Genomic DNA, 23,273 nt, shown 5'->3' on the forward strand with positions numbered 1-23,273 from the left:
GTGGCTATGTAACTGCAATAAACTTTTATACGCCTGTTACATGATCTGAACAAACCAGCACAGTTTCTCTAACAAGAGCAGAATTCTTTGCAGGTTTGAACCCTCACCCACACACCCTTCCCTGAAAAGAAAAGGAGGCTCAGCTGCTACCTTTTTTATACTTTAGAGCTGGTCTTTCTAAAGACTTAGGAAAAACCTCTGTTCTTCCAGCATATCCCATAGCACCATTTGTCTTTCCACAGGAAACAGTCAAACACGGAGCAGGTTTACGCACAAGGCATTTGTGAAAGGACATATAAGAAATGGCTAACTGCTTGCCTTGAGAAAAAGAAACTGGGAGGCTGGATTTAGCGTCCCCTGTAATCTGTTTAGAAGAGCTATACATTTCTCCTTTTTCATCACATGTATGCATTATGTCGTCTAATTAAATGACACTGACATTCCTCTCCATTTTCTCAGATTAAACAATACCTTGTTTACACCCATCGTCATATCACTTTTCCCTCCCAGTGCATTCCCCCAGATATGTGTTGGCTCACTTGCTAGAAATAAAAGCGAAATGAAGAAATAAGAAATAATGCTATGTCCTGCACCAGAAACTGAGGAATACCAAGTGAAAAAGAAAAATCAAAGCGAAGTTCCGGATGTGAGTCCTAACAGAGCCATGACAACTGAGAGAAAAAGTGTGCGTCCTTTGGCTTTTCACTCTGCGCTCTCCTGGACATCCTGGACAACAGCCCTTCCCTCTGACAATTCCCTCTCAGGCCCCATTAAGAGATTTCTCCTCATCTTTGGTCTATCTCCTTTTTTTCCCCTCTTATTTCTTTAAAAAAAAAAATTGTTCTCAAAAATCACAAAAGTAACACAATTGCACCACAAGCAGTGATACAATATGAAGACATAAAAAAATTAATAACTGGGGCACTTGGGTGGCTCAGTTGTTAAGCGTCTGCCTTCTGGTCAGGTCATGACCCCAGGGTCCTGGGATCAACCCCCACATGGGGCTCACTGCTCTACGGGAAGTCTGCATCTCCCTCTCCCACCACTCCCCCTGCTTGCATTCCCTCTCTCGCCGTGTCTCTCTCTGTCAAATAAATAAACGAAATCTTAAAAACAAAACAAAACAAAAAACTGTCTACCCCATCCCAAACAGCTTTGTTTCCGTTCTTCCGCAACTTTCCCCACACATATATCTATGTTCAGATGACTTCTGCTACTTCTTTAGTACAGAAAAAATGGGACTGAAATGAGCATACGTACTACTCTTTAACTTCTTTCTTTTTCACTTATTTATCTGTCAGGGACAATTCCCTGCTACCCCCACCTCTCGCCATCCATAATTGGAGATCTAACTCATTCTTTCTTTTCACAGTTGCACAGAATTCCACAGAAGGGGTATGTCATGATTGGGTTCAGTCATTTCCTTACCGAATCTGCTCACCTCTTCAATGGGTTCACTGTTCAAGCTTCTTCCCTAATCACTTTTCCTCCTCAGTACTGATAACATGCATGCAGCATTAACTGATACCAGACCATAAGCAAGTCCTGCGAACTGAAAGCTCACAGTAATCCCCGGGACAGGTGGCACTGTTACGCCCATGCTGTGTATTAGGAAATGAAGACTTGGAGAAATTAAGACTTTCTCTGGAATCACAGAGCTGGTACAAGTTGGAAGTGAGCTTCCAATCTGAGTTTGATTCCAAAGCCTCGCACCTCCCCATAAGCCAATACTGCCTCGTTCTCATACTGCTGCCATGCAACCAGACTAGAGTCTGGTTACCGTCTTAAAAGTCAGCCTGGCATTTACGACTCTGAGATGGGTCATTTGAACTAGGAGTTCCACAGGTCTCTCTAAATTGAGGTGTTCACATCTTCATCTCTCCAGGCCCACACCTGGGCTCATCCTGTGTCTCATCTCTGCCAATTCACCCTGGAACAAGGCACTGATCGACCTCAGTGAAAAGCGCCCACCTTTTCAGAGCGGACAACAGCCAGGGGCTCCTCATTCTGGGGTTCACGACTACCTCCTCTGTTTTATGTGCACCAAGAGGCTGACGGCTATACTATAAAGGTAGGCAGGCATTACATTCTTTTAAGATCTACGTGGAAGGAAACCTTGAATGCTCTATCTTGACATCCTACAACTAAATTCCCAGCATGCCTGCTACTCCAATAATCAGCATGAACAAAATTCAATGAAAGCCCAAATCTGACCTGGGAGAGGCAACACGAGTGTTCATATTAGTTTAATCAATTACTACTTCAGGTACTTCTGGTTTGACAAGAGAAGAAGAATATAACAAGTCAACGGGATATTGGCTCAAGGATCTAGAATAAAAAAATTACACGGATGGCTTACGATTGCTCAGAAATCAGTGACTGCAACAAGAGAGCCAGAATAAATGACACCACATCACTAGGATTTTCCTTCTTTGACAGGTAAACTACACTGGAAGATCAAGATTGTCCTCAAATATCTGAAGGGCTTTCTTGTAGAGATCTGTGTTTTTTTCCCTTTACTCCATCAAGGTGGTCCAGAACCAATGAACAGATGATACAGGGAGACCCTGTTCGAGCAAGTATAAAAGTGAAATTTCTAACAGTCATGGTGCCTAGAAGTAGAGGTAACAAGCTACTCTCTGTTTGGAGGTGCTTAAGCATAGAAAAAAAGGACCACTCGGGAGGTTGTTAAGCATTCATGCTTTGAAAGAGAAGAGCATATAACATTGAACTCTCTTCCAACTGAGACTCTAGAATTTTATCAGTGGGATATGGGAGAGGTAAGTTTTGATGAGTATCAAAAATGGTGTAGCATGGTGATTTTGTATGTGAAAGAGAAGGTACTCTTTGAATGGGTACTCTGGAGGCTAGAGGAGCTGTGCCAAGGGAGGAAGGAGAACTGCAAGGCCACATACACTGCCACCTCCCCACTGTGTGCACCACGCACACACTTCCAGACCCACATCATTCAGTGATGTCATTCTCCAGAGTGTGCAGCAGCTTGCCTGTCCATTTTCACTCACTTCTCTTTGCAACTGAACCCCGAAACTCATCAGTATCTGAGCGTTTTTGTCAAACACTAACAGGCCACCTGCACCAAGGTCGGAAGTCTCCTAATACATAAAATTCGACATTTGCAAGACAATGGGAAAACATCCGCCTTCAAGCACACGTTGCAGACCGTATGTCTATCAAGACAAGACCTCTTGTCTATCAAGAGGCAAACTCTCCGCTTGGCTATTTATCCTGCCAGGCTTAAGTACTGAGAGCTAGGAGAAGGATTTGGTCTTAACACATCTGAAAACATAGCTCCAAGACTAATACACATGGCTCAGTGAACTGAAAGAATGACATAGCCTTCACCTAATCCTCAGCTGTTCCCTCAAATCAGTCCATTGCGTTTTCAACTCCAGCAGGTGCTACTCTCATCTGGGTTGAAATCATTTCCATGTAGATTTTGCAGTGTCAAGCCGAGTAGCTGCAGAGCGCCTTGCTTAATGTAACAGAAGTCATTAAAACACCGAATACATGTGTAAATGAAGGGACTGTATAGACTGAGTGTTTACGGGCCCCTCCAATCCGTGTTGAAGCCCTAAGCCCACAATGTGATATTTGGAGACAAGGCCTTTGGGAAGTAGTTAGAGCTAGATGAGGTCAGGAGGAGGGGGCCCTCCTGATGGGATTAGTGCCCTTGCAAGAAGAGATTCTAGAGAGCTTGCCTCTTCTCTTTCTCCTGCCTTGAGATGGAGCAGCAAGAAGCTGTTGTGACAACGTGCAGGCGTTTTCACTGAGCAGAACCTCCAGGAATCTGGCTCTAGGGAAAGAATCCAAGACTGATCCAATAGATGGATCCAACAGATAAAATAGATTACAAGAATATACATCATTATTAATAATAGTAAATCAACTTAAATATACTGTGAATTAAGTAGGCCCACCTGACAGACCATTCTGCATCACTTAGTGAAAGATGAATGGATAAAGAAGATGTGCTGTATAAATACAATGGAATATTACTCAGCCATCAAAAAGAATGAAATCTTGCCATCTTCAATGATGTGGTTGGAGCTAGAGAGTATTATGCTAAGCAAAATAAGTCAGAGAAAGACAAATACCGTATGATTTCACTCATATGTGGAATTGAAGAAACAAAACAGATGAACATAGGGGAAGGGGAGGAAAAATAAAATAAGATGAAAACAGAGAGGGAGACAGACCATAAGAGACTCTTCACTGTAGAGAACAAACTGAGGGTTGCTGGAGGGGGAGAGGGGTGGGAGGATGGGGTAACTGGGTGATGGACGTTAAGGAGGGGCCTTGATGGAATGAGTGCTGAGTGTTACATTCAACTGATGAATCACTAAATTCTACCCCTGAAACTCATAATACAGTATACGTTAACTAAATTGAGTTTAAATTTAAAATTACAAAAAAGAATGTAGGCAACTTTAATGGTAAGGGAAAATGGCTATAACATATTAAGTAATTAAAATATCAGGTTAAGAATGTTTATATAGTATGACTTCAACTTTTTTTTTTTTTTTTAAAGATTTCATTTATTTACTTGACAGAGGTCACAAGTAGGCAGAGAGACAGGCAGAGAGAGAGAGGAGGAAGGAGGCTCCCCGCCAAGCAGAGAGCCCGACGCGGGGTTCGATCCCAGGACCCTGAGATCATGACCTGAGCCGAAGGCAGAGGCTTAACCCACTGAGCCACCCAGGCACCCCAACTTTTTTTCTTTTTAAAAAAGTAAACACATTTGAAAACTTTAATAGATCAAAAGAAAACTGGTTATCTTTCAGTGGTAGGTGTATAGGTTATTTCATTTTTATTTTTTGTATTTTAAATTTTCAGCAGTTACTGTATGTTACTTTTATAATTAGAAAGGTGAGAATAAATTTTATTTAAAAAATTTAAAATGCAGGGGAAAATCATTGCTCTCATTAATGAATACATACATCATGAAGACGACATGCATGTTTTTATGAGTAGAATAGTTTTGTACAGCCTAGTTTGAAGATACAGCCCCTTAAACTTTAGGGTGTAATATTCAATATCTTACACATACAATAGAAGAGTGACATCACCGGGTTTCCTACCTCACTCTATGTGTAAACATATAGTAGGTTTAAGGAACTTACGAAGCAATGTCCCGTTTATAAAATGACTGTGGAAAAGTTATTACCTTTACTTTTAGCTGAAAGGCATAAAACTTGAAGTTGATACACAGTTAAGTCCTCTGAATAGAGCAGACAGATCAAACGTAATTCTGAAAGGGATTAGCATCACCTTAAGCAAAAAGCATACCACTTCTAAGTCATCAAATATAGAGATGTGATAGAAGAAATCATGGCAGGGACCATCACGGTTTCTCAAACTTTTTTTTTTTTTTTTTAAGATTTTATTTATTTATTTGTCAGAGAGAGAGAGCGAGCACAGGCAGACAGAATGGCAGGCAGAGGCAGAGGGAGAAGCAGGCTCCCTGATGATCAAGGAGCCCGATGTGGGACTCGATCCCAGGACGCTGGGATCATGACCTGAGCCGAAGGCAGCTGCTTAACCAACTGAGCCACCCAGGCGTCCCCGGTTTCTCAAACTTAAGTACTGCATGGCCCCTTTCTAAAGAAACTTTAAAGAAGCACTGAGCAAGTCTTCTCCTATGAAATAACTTTGAGAATTATAATTGCAAGGAAGAAGTGTATCCTTATAACAGGTGAAAGAATTATTTATATTATCAAAATGAAAATTCAAGTTTTAAATTTCTTAAAGAATTAGAATGATCAGTTGAAAACCACGAGGATGGATTCTCCAGCACTCTTTCTAGTAAAGCAAATTCTCAGAAGGCTTTCATTTACGAAAAGACACTAACGTGAATTCTGAGCAAATCATGGGTTTGGATTAGTGTAATGCTGGAGACGGACAATGAATGGGCAGGACAGGCGAGTTCCCTGCCCTCGTGAAGCGGCCTGTATGAAGAGACGCACAGGCCAGGAAAAGTGTGAGGGGGAGGGTATTCCGGGAAACCACGGGAGCAGATGGGATAGGAACCTAAGCTAGCTTGTGTTCAGGGGTGAGGAGTCTGGGAAGTTTCCTAGCAGAGGTGACTGAGCTGAGACCACACAGGTTCACAGGGGTTAGCCTGGCAGAGAAGGCAGAGAGCATTCGGTGCACCTGCCAAGACCTGTTGGTTGAGGGAACTTGGCATCTTCATGGATTCAGAACTGTCGTGGGACTGCAGAGTTCCATCACATACCGTGTGACCTTGAACACGTTCTTTTACTTCCCAGAACCTCATGTTTCCTTATGCATAAAACAGGGATAATTCCATTTGCCTTGGAGAGATGTCCTAAGAGGTTACAAATTCATTAAGTAGAAGCTCCTCACAGAGACATTTATCCTTAGAGAGAAACGCTAAGTTCACGTGGGTGCTATTCTGTATCGCAGAACCAGCTGGGGTCCCCTCCCTCCACTCTGCCCCGGTGCACCCTGCTCCAGCCCACTGTTCTCTCTGCCACTCCTTGACTCTGCAGAGCACACTCCCCTCCCAATGGCTCTGTGTTCTTGCCATTCTTTCCACCTGAAATGTTCTTCCCACAGATATTAACACAGAGCTTGCTTCCTCATGTCCTTAGGTCTCTGCTCAACTCCGCAAATATCCTGTTCTCCCCGAACCTTATCTACCCTTACACAACTTTTGCTCCCTAGAATTTATTGCCCTGATATTCAATACATTCACTTTTTGTTTAGCTGACTATCTGTGTTAGAATTTAAGCTCTTTGAGAATGTGAGGTTTTGTCTAATTTGTTTCCGGAGCTTAGCACAGTGCCTCACACATGGTAGAGGCTTAACACATACATGATAAAGGACGGAATAAATACCCCCGGCTAGAGGGAAGGCCTTTCTTTGGCCCTCTTTTACTCTCTGGGGACCTGACATAAAGCTTTGCACTGAGTAGGCATTTCATAAACACTTCTTGAACTGAACAACTGAACCACTTTTTACAAATGTTCATCTGATACCTAAGGACTGAGTGACTATTTTTATTGCTTAGCAAATAAATCCAGGATTGTATTTAATTATAATGAAGCAATAGGCTGATCAATCAATTTGCTGTGGAGAAGAACAATGCTGGTGGTCTGATTTCATCAGTGAGTGGAATCAATTAACAGATTTATCCATTAGTTCCAAAGAACCACAGATCCTGTTGATGCAAAAGGTCAAGTGCGGATGAGGTACACCAGGATCAATATTCTGATTTAATAAGTACAGAAGGTGAAGTACAGAAACAAAATGTTTCAGAATTTCTTTCTGCCATTAATCTGGGTCCTTTGAGAAACTGCATAGCCGGGACTAAGCTGCCAGGAGATGGGCTCCAGTAATGGTCCAAAAAAGTTCTTGAGTCTCCCCTCAAATGAAAAACCAAAAATTTGCTTCAGTACCAGAAAAGGTAAATTCCAAATGAGTTCCCAGCTGCTCCCCCCATACATTAGAGAGTTGAAATTTAAACAAAATGCAAAAACATAGTCTCCACATCTTACAATCTGTCCCATATGCTCCGGGGCCTCTTTAGGAAACTACCTTAAGGATTTAGGGTAAGTATGTGGTTAGTATACTAACTACACACAATTTCAAAATATTGCTAAAATGCAAATAAAATGATCTGGTCTGAAAGGAAATCACAAATTTAGTTTCCTATAAAAAGACCAGTCTTGAGTCTGCTTCTCCCTCTGACTTTCTCTCTTCATGCTCTCTCTCTCTCTCAAATGAATAAATAAAATATTAAAAAAAAAAAAAAAAAGGCGCCTGGATAGCTCAGTTGGTTAAGCGACTGCCTTCAACTCAGGTCATGATCCCGGAGTCCCAGCTCCCAGCTCCATGAGGAGTCTGCTTCTCCCCTCTCATGCTCTCTCTCACTCTCTCTGATGAATAAATAAAATGTTTAAAAAAAAAGAGAGACCAGTCTTCAGAGGGTTGATATTTATAAGCTACAACTCCAATTTCTGTAAAGAATTCTTGAGGAACTGTCTTGAGAATAATTTCAGCCCAAGCCTCTGCTACAAAGAAAACCCAAATTGGGGCACCTGGGTGGCTCAGTGGGTTAAGCCTCTGCCTTTAGCTCAGGTCATGATCTCAGGGTCCTGGGATTGAGCCCCGTGTCAGGCTCTCTGCTCAGTGAGGAGCCTGTTCCCCCCCGACCCCGCTCTGCCTGCCTTTTTGCCTACTTGTGATTTCTGTCTGTCAAATAAAGAAAATCTTAAAAAAAAAAAATAAAAAGGAAAGAAAACCCAAATCAGCTGATAGCATGTATATAAGGAATAACTTCTTATACTGACATGGCATGTTTCAAAGAGCTTTCACACTTTCACTTTCATGTGATCTGAGCTTCATCTATAACCTGCAGGGAAGCCATGTCAGTGCACAGACAGGCAAAGGGGCTCAGAGCACTCTGCAACCTGCCCACATCTCCCGGACCAGCAGGCATCAGGGCTGGGTCTGGCACCCACATCTTCTGAAAACCAAGCCCAGCACTCTTTCAGTTGAAAGCACATATAAGTGATCCTTTTCTATTCCCTTATAGCACTGTAATTTAAATGGGATTGCACTTTAGCGACACTGACTCTAAATGATGCAATGTATCAAAAAATTTTGCAAGACCCAGAGCCAAATTTAGGCAGATTTATAATGGGGTCTGGTCTCCTAGGGTTCTGTCCTTGGCTCACCGTTCCATTTAAGACACTCTTGTTGGGTGATGTCATCTGGTCCCCATAATCTGAACTAAGAGCTATGTCCTGATGACTTCTATGTGTTCCAGCCCATCTTTTTCCCTTGAGCTTCAGACTCATATCCACCTGCCCATTTCACATCTCCATGGGAATGTGTCTCAGGTGCCTGACATACTATGTTTCTACGTCTCGTCATCTTCCGCTTCTGCCAAGATGTCTTCCTGCGCTCATGATCTCTCCCAGATAATGGCAGCATCACGGATTCAACCTTCTGACTAAACACCTAGAAATGACCCCAGGTTTCTCCTTCACCTCCTTCCCACCCCGCCACTAAGGTTTGACTGCTGTACTTGCTCGTATCTCTTCATCTTATGCCCTTCTCCTCAGCCCTCCCACCACCCTTGGTTCAGGTCCTCATTATTACCTAACTTGGAACACTGCAACAGTCACAAATTCAACCCCCGCTGCTACCTGCATGTCCATGTCTGTATGTTCCCTCCCCCAAATAAATATGAAGTGTAAGTCCACTCAAGTCAGGCAAGCTGCTGGAAACGCCTCAAAGATTCTTCTTCACCTGCTACCCAAAACCCAAATTCCCTGGCATGGAATTTCTGTCTGACACTGTGAGTTTCCTATCAAATAACTATCCTGCCCCCTTTTTCCTTAATAAGAAAACCCTGATCTGTGGCTGGAACATGGCCACATAATGATTTCCTAGCCTTCACTGCAGCTCGGTGCAGTCATGGGACCAAGTTCTGGCCAATTCCTTGGTAAGTAATGTGTGGAATTTCAGGCTCTTTAAAGAGAGCTAACTCAGCTGGGAGACGTGTTCTTTGTGCTTCTTACTGCCTGGAACGAATACAGAGATGACTCTGGAAGCTTTAGCAAACACCCTGGGCCACCAGGTGGCCTTGAAGATGGCTGAGCAGAAGAGATAGAAATCTTGGGCCCAAATGACTCCATGGAGCTTTCGTGGCACAGTTGGACTGCCTACTTCCAGACTTTTTATGGGAGAGAAAAATAGATTTCTAACTGGTTTAAGGCACCATCATATCCCATTTCCTATTACAGGCAACAGCACCCAATCGTAAGTGATACAGAACTCAAATATCTCAAGAATGTTAAGCCTTTTCATAGCTTTGTTTCTGCCAACCCCTGGAGCTTTATCTTCCACCAGAGCTCCAAATTTAAGTTCCAAAATTCTTGTAGTTTTCCACTCCACCCACGTATTCACCATGAATTTTCATGCTTCTCAACTTCTGCTCAAGCTTGCCCCCTACCTAAATACCTTATTTCTGTTCAGGTTTAACTTTCATCACCTTCTACAGAAAGTTTGCCTAAACCACCACGTTAGGGTAAGTGGCCCTTCTCTGTGCTCCCATAATATGCCGGGCATACTCCAATTCTAGAACCCACATGCCTTTGTTTGTGGGCCATCTCTCCCAATCCACAGAAAGCGCCTCAAAGGGCAGATACCACATCTATTCCTTTGGTATTTATATCTCCTAATAAAAGTGGGAGCTCAGTAAATATGTTCTGAGCTCAACTGCATTTTCCTCACTGAAACAAGAGTGAACAGTATCAAATGCCTCTAAATGTCCTGATTAGCTCCTCATATCAGCAGTAAGTTAAAGGTTGAAACAAAATATTCTAATAGTTTTATTTTTCCTTTTTTTTCCCTCGGATGGAAAACAAATTATAGGTGAAAACATCCACTCTGAGAAGCAATTTACTGTTTGGATGTTTCAGACTTAAAATTTCCTCATCTATAAAAGAGAATTTGGCATTCTCAGAGGCCTCGTCTGGCTCTAGTATTTTTATAATTCCATTGTTGAATATAAACACATAAAATCGGACACAAGGAACTCACTGTGAATGGATGGTTTGTTCCTCCAGCAACTGGCAGCAAAATGACCAGCCTTACCAAACTTTTAAATAAATTACTTACAAGGAGTGTCTAACAAAATCTTGAAGTCATCAGATGACAATGAACACTCTAGGATAATGAAATGCCTATTATGGGAGGCTATGCCTCCTAGACTCCAAACTCATTGGCCTCCTTTAGAGCCCCAGAACTTGCCATGCTTCCTCCTGATACTGGGAACCGGCATGTGCTATTCCTTCTGTCTAAACTGCTCTTCACTGGCCACCTCAGCTCAAGAGTCACTTCCTTAGAAAACTCTTCTGTCTTTCTCCGACCACACTGAATTACTGTATTAGAAGTTCTTATTCATTACAATGCTCTCCTCTTCTTCATGGCATTGGCCACCACTGTGATTTTCTATTAGTATGATCATTTTTTTTTTTAAAGATTTCTAATTTATTTATTGTCAGAGAGAGAGCAGGCAGAGTCACAGGCAGAGGCAGAGAGAGAAGCAGGCTCCCTGCTGGACAAGGAGCCCGATGCGGGACTCAATCCCAGGACCCCTGGATTATGATCTGAGCCGAAGGCAGCGGCTTAACCGACTGAGCCACCCAGGCGTCCCTAGTATGATCATTTGATTGATATCTTTTTCCCTCACTAGACCACACCCTCCTCAAGGGAGTATTTTGGTTTTACTCATCATTGTACTCATATCCTTGGCAGAGAGTTGATGCTCAATAAACACTTGCTGAAGGGAGGAGAAAAGTGGCCAAGTTTCATTGGGAGAAACATCCAGCTATTCTAATAAGCTGGAAATCCTCTGAGTTCTCCTTCACATTTTTGAAAAAGGATCTTGAAGCCACTTTCTGGTGACAGTGGAAGGACAGGCACTGAATGAGCAATCCATGACAGCTAAGAGAAGCAGCAGGAATGTGACTAAAAACATTTGGAGTTTTAGTAACAATCCTAGGTAAGGGCTCACAGGCAAAATCGGATGCGAAAGTTACCAACGTATGGAGAATCCCATGGCTAGCACATCCTGAAGAAACAAGGGCTATATTGAAAATAACAAATGACGATTTGTCGTCGTTTTCGCAGCAAGCAGATCAAGGAAGAGTAGACTTACTTCTTGGAGAAGGAATGATTTTATCAAACGGCAAAGAGAGAACAGAGCTCCTAATCTGGCTTTCATCTTTATCTGAAAAGAAGATTTTTCTCACTAGAGTGAGTACAACAAATAAAAATATTGAAGTGAATTCCGATACAGGTGAGGTAACAGTAAGAGTCCAAAATTCCAGGCTCAAATGAAAGACATTTGGGGACCCTGACATTCTGCTGGTAAGAAATACTTAGGAGTGAGAAGCTCCCCGAAGATGGGAATCTAACAGATGTTGTAACAGATGTTATGGTTTCCAAGAGGGGGAGAGGTAGATATCAGAAAACAATGACTCAAGCATGTGATAGTCATCACTGACCGACCCATGCACAAACTGGTTGGAAAATAGATTAACTGTGAATTCACAGGCATAGAAGGAATGCTCACGGAGGTGGCTCTCCAAACAAAACTATGCTAATTTCAAGTCACACAGGTGTCTGAAGTCAGCAAGGCATCTGATGGTCCTGAATGATATCCTTGATAAACAAGAGTCAGATGATATTAAAGACTGGTAAATCCCCACAGCTCCAGCAGCTGTTTTCAGAGATTAGCTTAACAGACCTTATCCTGGAGGGAGCTTGTCAATCTTCCCAAATTCTGAGTTTTTTAAAAAAATAGTCAAATGAGAGAGAGGCTGTTCTCTCAAACTGAGGAGAACTCAAAGGTGATTTTCTTTAAAAGTTCATGTGCTACATTAAGCATACATGTAAAGAATATATTTCAGGTCTGGAGCCTCTGTGGGTTAGTTCCACATCTGGACAATGGGACAACAAAATCACCATAGCAAGCACGTGGGGCTTTAGGAGGAAACACTGATTACCATGCACACAGCATGCCAAGAAGTGCACAGGGCACAAAGTGACCAGACTCATGGGTTCCAAGTGTGTATTAAAATGTACTATGTTCAAGTGTAAATGGTAAGGAGGAATCAAAACTTGAACCGTGCTCTTCTATAAAGGCTTTCTCACGAAATATATTTTAGATACATTCTATGCCTTGTCAAAAACAGCAAATCCACTATGTGCTGGCTGGCTTTAGGGGTTTGGGATTGAAATGTCAGTGATGGCTGAATTCCCCTTTAATACAGATTATGAAACATGATAGAAAATGGGGTCCTGTAATGCTGCAGGGCAGGTAAATGGGATGCATGCCCCTTTGTCTTCTAACTTTTCTGTAGGACTTGACTCTGAAAAAAGTCAATGGCCATTGTAAATTATTCATGAGCTCTATCTGGGCTCCCAATCAGCCAACAAGCCCAGGACAAAGGAATGAATAGTCTTTTTTTCCCCTTAGCAAAGTGGCTCATTGACTGCTTACTTCCCAGCCCTTTTTTCGTGGTCTCTGGGCCATGGCAGCCCCAGACCTTCCAAACAAATGCAAAGGCACAAACCCTGCTCTTGCTCTATCTCCAGGGAACTGGGCTTCTACTCCTCCATGAAATGCAAGTGAACACATCTGAGAATCAGGGTCAAGCGGAAAAGCACAGAAATGTAGCTGGCCTTTTCCTTCTCACACAAGGCTTGGCTGGCTAAGAGAGAGAAGAAGGTCAAGGAGCCTAAGGTACTTCTAAAGTCCTAGTGGACAATGACTTACCCACGGTACCATCTCTGTAATTTGCTGAAAAATAAAAACCTCCCCTGACAACAAACAAACAAACAAATAAATAACCTATAGGCATACCTCAGAGATACAACAGGTTCTGTTCCAGACAGAGCTGTCTGAAAAAAGTAAATACATTTTTTGCTTTCCCAGTGCACATAAAAGCTATGTTTACGCTACACTGTAGTCTACTAATTGGCAGTAGCATTATGTCTAAAAAAAAATGTACATATCTTAATTTTAAAATACTTTATTGCTAAAAAATGCTAACCAGCATCTGAGGTTTCAGCAAGCTATAATCTTTTTGCTGCTGGAAGTTCTTGCCTCTGGGATGATGATTCCTGACTGATCAGAGTGGTGGTTGCTAAAGGCTGGATTGGCTGTAAAAATTTATTTACTTATTTACTTATTTTCTTATTTACTTATTTTCTTAAAATAAGACAACAATGGAGTTTGCCACATTGATTGACTCTTTCTTTCATGAACCATTTCTCTGGAGCTTGTGATGTTATTCGATAGCATTTTTATCCACACTAGAGCTTCTTTCAAAATTGGACTAAAAGTCCTCTCAAACCCTACCCCTGCTTTATCAACTAAGTTTATGTCCTATTCTAAATCCTTTGTGCTCATTCCAACAATCCTCATGGCATCTTCGTCAGGAGTAGATTCCAACTCAAAAAAACACTTTCTTTGCTCATGCATAAGAAACAACTACTCATCCATTCAAGTTCGATTATGAGATCGCAGCAATTAGTCCCTTCTTCAGGCTCCACTTCTAATTCCAATTCTCTTGCTATTTCCACATCTGTAATTATCTCCTCCATTGAAGTCTCGAAGACTCAAGGTCATCATCCATGAGTGTTAGAATCCACTTCTTCCAACTCCTGCTCATGCTAATATTTTGACCTCATCCCATGAATGTTCTTAATTTCATCTAGAATGGTGAATCCTTTCAGGAAGGTTTTCAACTGACTTTGCCCAGATCCATTATAGGAATCATTATCCATGGCAGCTATAGTCTTTATGGAATGTATTTCTTAAATAATAACAATTGAAAGTCAAAATGACTCCTTGATCCATGGGCTGCAGAATGGATGCTGTGTTTGCAGTCAACGAAAACAACATTCATCTCATTGTACATCTCCATGAGAGCTCCTGGGTGACCAGGTACACTGTCAGAGCAGTCATATTTTGAAGGGAGTCTTTTTCTCTGAGCAGCAAGTCTCAAAAGTAGGTCTAAAATACTCAGTAAACCATGTTGTAAACAGATGTGCTACTACAGAGGCTTTCTCATTCCATTTATAGAGTCTACAGTCAGAGTATATTTAACATAATTCTGAAGGGTCTGAGAATTTTTGGAATGGCCCATGAGCATTGGCTTCAACTTAAAGTTACCAGCTGCACTGGCCCCTAACAAGAGAGTGAGCCTGTCCTTTGAAGCTTTGAAACCAGCATGAACTTCTCTTCTCCACCTCAGAAAGTCCTAGATGATACCTTTTCCCAAAATAAGGTTGATTTCTACATTGCAAATCTGTTATTTAGTGCATTCTCCTTCACTAATGATCTTAGCTAGGCCTTCTGGACAACTCACTGTAGCTTCTGTATCAGCATTTGGGGCTTCACCTTGTACTCTTGATGTTTATGGAGACAGCTTTGCTCCTTAAGCCTTAAGAACCAACTTCTGTGCTCACATCACTCGGCATCAGGGAAATACAAATCAAAACCACAATGAGATCCCACCTCACAGCAGTCAGAATGGCTAAAATTAACAAGTCAGGAAATGACAGATGCTGGAGAGGATGCGGAGAAAGGGGAACCCTCCTACACTGTTGGTGGGAATGCAAGCTGGTGCAACCACTCTGGAAAACAGCATGGAGGTTCCTCAAAAATCGAAAATAGAGCTACATTATGACCCAGCAATTGCACTGTTGGGTATTTACCCTAAAGATAAAAACATAGTGATCCGAAGGGGCACATGCACCCGAATGTTTATAGCAGCAATGTCCACAATAGCCAAACTATGGAAAGAACCTAGATGTCCATCAACAGATGAATGGATAAAGAAGATGTGATATACATATACAATGGAATACTACTCAGCCATCAAAAGAAATAAAATCTTGCCTTCTGCGACAACGTGGATGGAACTAGAGGGTATTATGCTGAGCAAAGTAAGTCAATCAGAGAAAGACAACTATCATATGATCTCCCTGATATGAGGAAGTGGAGATGCAACATAGGGGGTTTGGGGGATAGGAAAAGGGGGCTAATAATACATTATATGTTTATAAAAAAATTTTAAAATTTTAAAAATTTAAAATTAAAAAAAAAAAAAACTTCTGCTAGCTTCAAATTTTTCTTCTGCAGCTTCCTCACCCATCTCAGCCTTCACAGACTTGAAGAGAGTGAAGGCCTTGCTCTGGATTAGGCTTTAGCCTAAGGGAATGTTGTGGCTTGTCTGATATTCTACCTAGACCACTCAAACTTTCTCCACATCCGCATTAAGGCTGTTTTGCTTTTTTATCGTTCATGTGTTCACTGGACTAGCACTTCTGATTTCCTTCAAGAACTTTCCCTTTGCATTTACCACTTGGCTGACTGGTACAAAAGGCCTAGTTTCCACCCTATCTTGGCTTTCAATATGCCTTCCTCACTGAGCTTAATCATTTCTAGTTTTTGATTTAAAGTAAGAGACAGGTGACTATTCTTTTTCACTTGAACACTTACAGAGGCCACAGTAGGGTTATTAACTAGACCAACTTCAATATCATTGCGTCTCAGGGAATAGGGAGGCCCAGGGAAGTCTCGAGAGAGATGCTGGAATGGCTGGTCAATGGAGAAGTCAGAACACATGTATCCGGGGATGAAATTTGCTGTGTCGTGGGGGTGCAATTCATGATGCCCCAAAACAATTACAATGGTAACCTCAAAGGTCACTGATCACAGATCACCATAACAAATGCAATGATAGTGAAAAAGTTCGAAACATCCCTAGATTACTAAAATGTGGCAGACACAAGTTGAGCAAATGCTTTTGGAAAAATGGCACTGGTAGATTTGCTCAACACAGGGTTGCTGCAAACCTTCAATTTATACATACACACACACACACAGATATATATATATATATATATATATATATACACACACACATGTACATAAAACACAGTATCTGTGAAGTTCAGTAAAGCAAAGCACTGTAAAATGAGTGTCCCTGTATTTGGATAGGTCAGAGGCATCATCCTCAAGATCATTTTGGCTCTGATAAGAGCCATCCCAGGACGTGTCTGATAAACGAGTCTATCTGATGCTCCCCAGGTTCTCTCTGTACTCTCTGGATCAAATTCACACCTTGTGACCCAACTGTGCCCCTTACTGTGTGTAAGTCCCAAGGACTTGGTTTTCACAGGCTTATCCTTAAGACTCTGCTCTCAGGCCGGTAACCTGAATGGAATTAAATTATCCTGTGAAATAAATCCACAGGATAAAAATAGCTTTCGAATCTATCCTAATTAAATGTGTCCCCTTCAAAGTCAACCATATCAGTTAGAGCCTGCATCTGGGATTCAAGCTGAAGAGTAAATTAAATTCTCAAAATTAAACCGCAGATGCCAAGAATTTAAATAAAATTTCTCAAGATGTGGCCTGATATAGCTCCACAGAAACATCAGGTTACAGTGTCCACTCTCCTTTCCAGACCAACAAAGCAAGCAGAATGAGAAGCGATCACATCCTACACACGAAAGGAAGTCCACTGCCTTGCAGCTGCGTAACATGGTGCTTGAGTAAAGCCCCTAAGGATTCAAGAAGATGAGTTTTTTTTTATTTTAATGATTTTATTTATTTGACAGACAGAGATCACAAGTAGGCAGAGAGGCAGGCAGAAAGAGGAGGGAGGCAGGCTCCCTGCTGAGCAGAGAACCCAATGTGGGGCTCGATCCCAGGACCCTGGGATCATGACCTGAGCCAAAGGAAGAGGCTTAACCCACTGAGCCACCCAGGTGCCCCAAAAAGATGAGTTTTGACCTTAGTGCTTTTCTCCACTGCTCTGGTCTGAGGTTTATGTCCCTGCCCTCCTACCTGGGGCCGACCCAAATTCACAAGGTGAAATCCAACCTATAAGGGGCCTTCAAAAGGTGCTTCAGTCATAAGGGTGGAACCCCTGAATGAGGTTAGTGCCCTCATAAAAGAGGCTCCAGAGAGTTCCCTAACCGTCTGTCAAATGAGGACATAGAGAAAAGACAGCCTTGACTAGACACCAGACCTGTCGGCACCCTGATACTGTGCCTCCAGAACAGTCAGAGACTAATTTCTGTTGTTTAGATGCTCCCCACCCCCCAGTCTGTGGTGTTTTGTTAAGCAGCCCAAAAGGACAAAGACATGCACTCTGTGTCATTTTCATGAATTAAAGTCGCCCTATCACCAGCAGGGGACTAAGAAGCCCACTCTGGTACTCCAAGTCTGCAAGTCTCTCCTGAGGCAATGGGGTAGCCCAGTGGTTAAAGACACAATTTGAGTTGTGGCTTTACGACTAGTTAACAATGTGGTTATTAAGCCTTTCTAAGACACAATTATTCACCTAAAAAATACCAATAAGGCTACTCTCATATCATAACAGTGGTAGGAGGATCAGGGAGAAATGCAGGAGAAGAGTCAGTGTCGCAATGCTCCATGTAGCTCTTGCTGCTGTTGTTAGTATTATTTTTTGGATTTATAAGAGAAGTCCCTGTCAAGCGGGGAAGTCATAATTCTTAAAAATTAAATGTGGGGGGGCGCCTGGGTGGCTCAGTGGGTTAAGCCGCTGCTTTCGGCTCAGGTCATGATCTCAGGGTCCTGGGATCGAGTCCCGCATCGGGCTTTCTGCTCAGCGGGGAGCCTGCTTCCCTCTCTCTCTCTGCTTGCCTCTCTGCCTGCCTCTCTGTCTACTTGTGATCTCTCTCTGTCAAATCAGTAAATAAAATATTAAAAAAAAAATTAAATGTGGGGAAGGCTCCCTCTGGGGTAAGCAGAGCAGAGATGATAGATGGATGGATGGGTAAGCCACGGAGAGGAGAACAAAAGAAGAGCTCATGGCCTAGAGTCCCATGCTACCACCAGGAAGTCCTCTGAACTCCCTCCACCATTGGACATTGGGTCAGCAACCTCCCCCAAATCCTATACTGGGCAGGACGCTGTGGCAGGAGCAATCCCATGCTGGAGCTGCAGGAACAGACAGCCTGGTCAAGAGGACTCAGAGCACAGGCCATTGAAAGCCAGCTGTGCAGCTCTGTGGCCAAACAATGAATGGAGAGTCCTGGCTACTTCCAAGCAGAGGACTCCTGCGGCTGGTATCCAGCCTGGTTTGGAACTCTGCACCCGCACCCCCCACCCAACCCCCTGGCCTCACAGCTGGGGCTGAGGCAAAGGGCTACATCTAGTTGAGGTTTTAGGGCCCTGTGCTGAGAATTTACATTTCTGATTCCTACCTGTTGTACCTGTTTTGCTTTCTCTCTTCCTTCTGGCATCGATGACCAGCCCTGATGCATTCTTTCCTAGCCTTGCTCCCCTCTTTCTGTTCTGACTCCTAGGATATTTAAGAATATTCCGCTTTCAAAGCTCTCTTACACTTTTATCGTGATGTCAATACAGTTCTGAGCCCACAAAAGGAACAGCATTAGCAAGGCTAATAAATAGCCAGTTTCAATAAGGGAATTCTTTACTTTGACATTCACGCTCCTGAGATAAAATGATTTTTTTTTCCTCAAAGGAAGCAGCAATTGCATCTCAAGAGAAAGAAGGAGTTTATGTGGTGACTAAGTTAAAGTGTAATTTCAAAGCAAGATACCGACCTCAGGGAACAAATGAGGAAGTTAAGAATAAACACTGTCTGACACTCGACTATTGCATTTCCCACCTTACCTAATCTTATGCCTGAATAAAGTTTCATCCACCCGTACCCCTTGCATTTTGAGATCTAACAATGGCAACCAGATTTTAAGTCCAAAATATATAGTATACGCAAAAGATTGTGTGCCATGAAATGGAATCAAATAATATTCAGGAGGGGGTATAAATGATAACTTTTATCAAGCAGGACACTGCTCATCCGTAGTTCACCTCTTAGCTCCTAGACTGGTGAGCTGCAGCCCCAAATGAATGAGATCCTCATCACAGTAATTAGGGCAACCGACAGCCGCGCTCTTTGGTGTAGGTATGGATTCTGAAGATGGAATAGATCGCTTCCAGGGAAAACAGGAAAAAGCAACAATGGGTTCAGCACCTTGTAGAGTCTGGCTCTCTGAATTCATGGAGTCTCCGTGGAGCCACTGAAGCTGGTCTCATGTGGACCACATGGGGGGGAATTCCGGTTTCAAGAATACTAGGTTATTCATTTATTTTACCGGACACTCAGACCTTTGCGAGTTTAATTCTAACAAGGTTTCAGATGATTACCAGGAAAAATGGAAGGGTGGATGAAGCCAGGAGGGCAAACAGGAGGTCAATCAGGAGAGGAGTTACCAGAGACCAAAACTCACCGATAGATGATTCCTTTCTCGTGTAGGAACATGAGCGCCGAAATGATTTCTGCTGCATAGAAACGAGCTCGTGCTTCATCAAAACGACGAGACTTCTGAATGTGAAACATCAAGTCACCCCCATTCACAAATTCCATCACGAAAAACAGACGATCCTGGAGAGAAACACAAGAGAGAACCCAGCGTGGTGTAGCCGTTAGCCTAGAGCTTGGTCAACAGGCTACCCAGGGCTGTGGCAGGGGCGGAAGAGGTCGTTGTCACGTGGAACTCAGAGGCAAACGCTCTGTCGGGGTCAGTGCGAGGCATGAGGGCTGTGGGACTGGACCCCTGGGATAGGGGTGGGGCTGGGAAGTAACACCTGGATCTCCTTTAAGGAATTCCACACAGCTTTGATCTCCGCATTAAATAAAAAGTAGGAAAGCCTCAGGAGCCCCTGGTTCTCATTGCTGCTCTGCACCTTAAACACCGTGCAACCCCGAGCTTAATTTGTTTTTGGACATTCGCCATTAGTAAAGTGAGAACAATGACGCTATCCCTAGCTGAATCATGGGGTTCTGGGAAGCGGAGAAGCACAACACAAATGGAAAGGTATGTGCCTTTCCTCTGGAACACGCAGAGTTAAGCACAGAACTCAAGGGACGTCTAACAGGTCCTCACACTTGAGCAGGGAACACGCACGGAAAAAGGAAACCGTTTTAGACATGTCTGGCCAACAGGAGTCTAACGACAACCTCCAAGTGGCTTCAATGTTAGAAATTCCATTCAGCCCAACAGAAAATTCCCGAATCAGGAGTGGAAACGTGCAGAATAGCGCAATGCTGTCCACTTGGAAGGAGCTTTCAACCCTGCTCATGAAATGGGCTCTTCAGGGCACCTGGGAGGCTCATTTGGTTAAGCGCCTGCCTTCAGCTTAGGTCACGATCCTGGGGTCCTGGATCTGATCTCATATCGGGCTCCCTGCTCAGCAGGGAGTCTGCTTCTCCCTCTGCCCCTCCCTGCTGCTCACGAGCTCTCATCTCTCTCTCTCTCTCTCTCATGTGCTCTTGCTTTCTCTCAAATAAATAAATAAAAATCTTTAAAAAAGGGAGAGGGAGAGGGAAATGGGCTCTTAAGATTCCCCATGCAGTACGCTTAGTACTACACAAGCGGTGTGAACAAAGTGCTTTTATTAAGACTTCAATAAAAGAAATGTGGAGGCTCCGTGAGAAAGTGTGTCTCCCAGCCGGGTAGTATAAAGGGCTATGTTTCAGGAACCCCTAAGATCAAAGGATTTCCTGACTCCCTCCACTGACATTTATGAAGTCCACGGCTAAGCCCAGTGCCGAATGGGGTGCCAGGCATCCAACAGAAAGGGCATAAAACAGATTCAACCTCTTCCCACATAGTCTGGTGTGGGAGACACACGTTACTTAAAAAAAACAAGGAGTTATATACACAGGTAAACATACAAATTCTGGGAAATCCTGTGAAGGAAAGTGGAGAAAGCAGGGACATCTGGTCATCTGCCTGGGGGTCCATGAAGGTCTCTCCAAGCAAGGGACATACGGGCTAAGGCCTATGGAGCACCCCATAGGGCCAGCCATCATCCTTTTTGGGGTAGGGGCCGGGGTGGGGGGTCATTTGGTAAGGAAATTGGTATTTGCCAGTTCACAAAGGATGTGTTCTCAGAACTCCTCTCTCCCTGTGGTTTGAAGCACTCAGGTTTTGCTTAGTGTTACCACATGCCCACGGCCACACAGTGGACAGAGGCTGTGCCTGGTGCCCTTCCTGCTCCGAGTTCACCCCTGGTTTCATCAGAAAACAGAACTCGTGACCTCTCTATTCCTGATTTTAAGGAAGACCTTAATTCAAAGGAAAAGAATCCCCTGGATCTAGGAAACTTCTCTCTGTTCATGAGAAGCACAACTGTGAGAGTAAAGATAGAATGGCAAAATTCACACACGTGAAAACAAAACCAAACATTAACAAAACCACCATTGTGGTTCGCCAACTGAAAACTCAACATCATAGGCTATCAGACCGAGCCAGGGGCCTTCATGCGGTTGTGACTGATGCGCGGCGCAGCAGACTTGGGAGGGACAAGTCCAGAAGAGCCCTGGTGTTCTTTCTTTTCTCTATGGGAAGGACTTGGGTGGAAAGAGCAGGTCAGCAGTGGCACAGGATGGAGGGTAAGTATGTGGCGAGACTCATCTAAGAATGCATCCGCTCGGGCAGGTGTGGCGCCGATGCTGTGTTCATTTGGACAGGGAGGCCAAGGGGGACCTGATGAAGATGCGGGGGCTAAAGCCACCAGACCACCCCTCACAAGCTGGTCAGCCTTACACATTTTTGTCAACCAGCCTGTTCGCCTTCTTCATGGCTGGGACTGGCCGTCACACGAATTCCAAGAGCTCGAAATACCTGATGACTGGAACTAGGTAAGTAGATAAGTGGCTAATTCCTTAGGCTGCCGGAAGTCAGTGTACTTGGCAAGGGTTTCTAAGGCAGTAGACACCAAAAGAGGACGGTAGTGTAAGGGCAATTTCATCCCTGTCTAGCTCCCCCCAGGCATAATCAGGTCTCAAGTCTGAAAAGCCAGAGCAGGGGCTGAGGTCCAGATCTGGGGAAGGAAATACGACCTTCCTGTCTCACTCTTTCATCTGCTTCTTGGCCCAGCGCTGGAGGCAGATTCTCAGAAAATGCAGGCGGGGTCAGAGGGGCACAGCTACCTGTGGTGTGCAGCAAAGCCAGAAGCCTGAGTACTGAGAGAACAGGGGCTTCTTTTCATTCAGAATTTCATTTTGAACCTCCTGTCTGGCACCACCTCGAACAGCTCTCAACCCCCAGGCTACATATGACTCTGGAAGCAAGTGGGAAGGGAAAACAAGCCTGCCAGGTGGAACAACGACTCAAGGAAAAGTAATGTGCCATCCTCTCAAAGACGTAAATTAACGTCCCAAGGTAGAAAAATAAAAATGTGCTCATCCACTTGCCAGATGTTTTTGCTGAGAGGAGACCCTCTCTTGACACGCCCCTCTCTTCACACTATCATCTGTGGCCTTCCTGAGGCCTGAAGAAACCAGGCCATCAGGCTTGTTGGGACAACGTCCAAAATGAGCTGCCATTGCCTCTGGTTTGGGTGGCAGGGTTCCACGAGAGGAGAGGGTCTGTGTTCTCAGATGCAGGCTTTAGAGAACCTCCTGAGGCTTTCCGAGATCTTTTATGCTTCCTTGGAGGTTCTCTACGGGAAGGAATGTTTACTGAGCACACACGATACCAGGTCCCGGGTAGAGAGCAAGGATTGGAAAACGAATGTGATCGTACACCTGCTCTCAGGAAGTTCAGAGAAATGCGGAGCACATGCCCCAGGCGTGCTTAGTACAGTGAAAGCACAAAGAGGTCGTCATGGGAACAGAGCAGGGGCCCCTCAGCAGCCT

The 23,273-nt window shown here is 43.6% G+C and overlaps 1 protein-coding gene across 1 annotated transcript in view; it reads right to left on the reverse strand.

The window, feature by feature from the left end:
* The window catches only part of PRKCH (protein kinase C eta), a 225,851-nt gene that overhangs the window by 52,735 nt on the left and 149,843 nt on the right, over positions 1–23,273 (reverse strand). The window contains exon 10 of the mRNA XM_032875251.1: positions 19,858–20,012. Coding sequence (XP_032731142.1) covers positions 19,858–20,012 — 155 coding nt within the window. The remainder of the gene's footprint in view (positions 1–19,857; positions 20,013–23,273) is intronic.

Source organism: Lontra canadensis, unplaced genomic scaffold (genome assembly GCF_010015895.1).
Source record: "Lontra canadensis isolate GAN:19392208 unplaced genomic scaffold, GSC_riverotter_1.0 scaffold55, whole genome shotgun sequence".
Lineage (NCBI taxonomy): Eukaryota > Metazoa > Chordata > Mammalia > Carnivora > Mustelidae > Lontra > Lontra canadensis.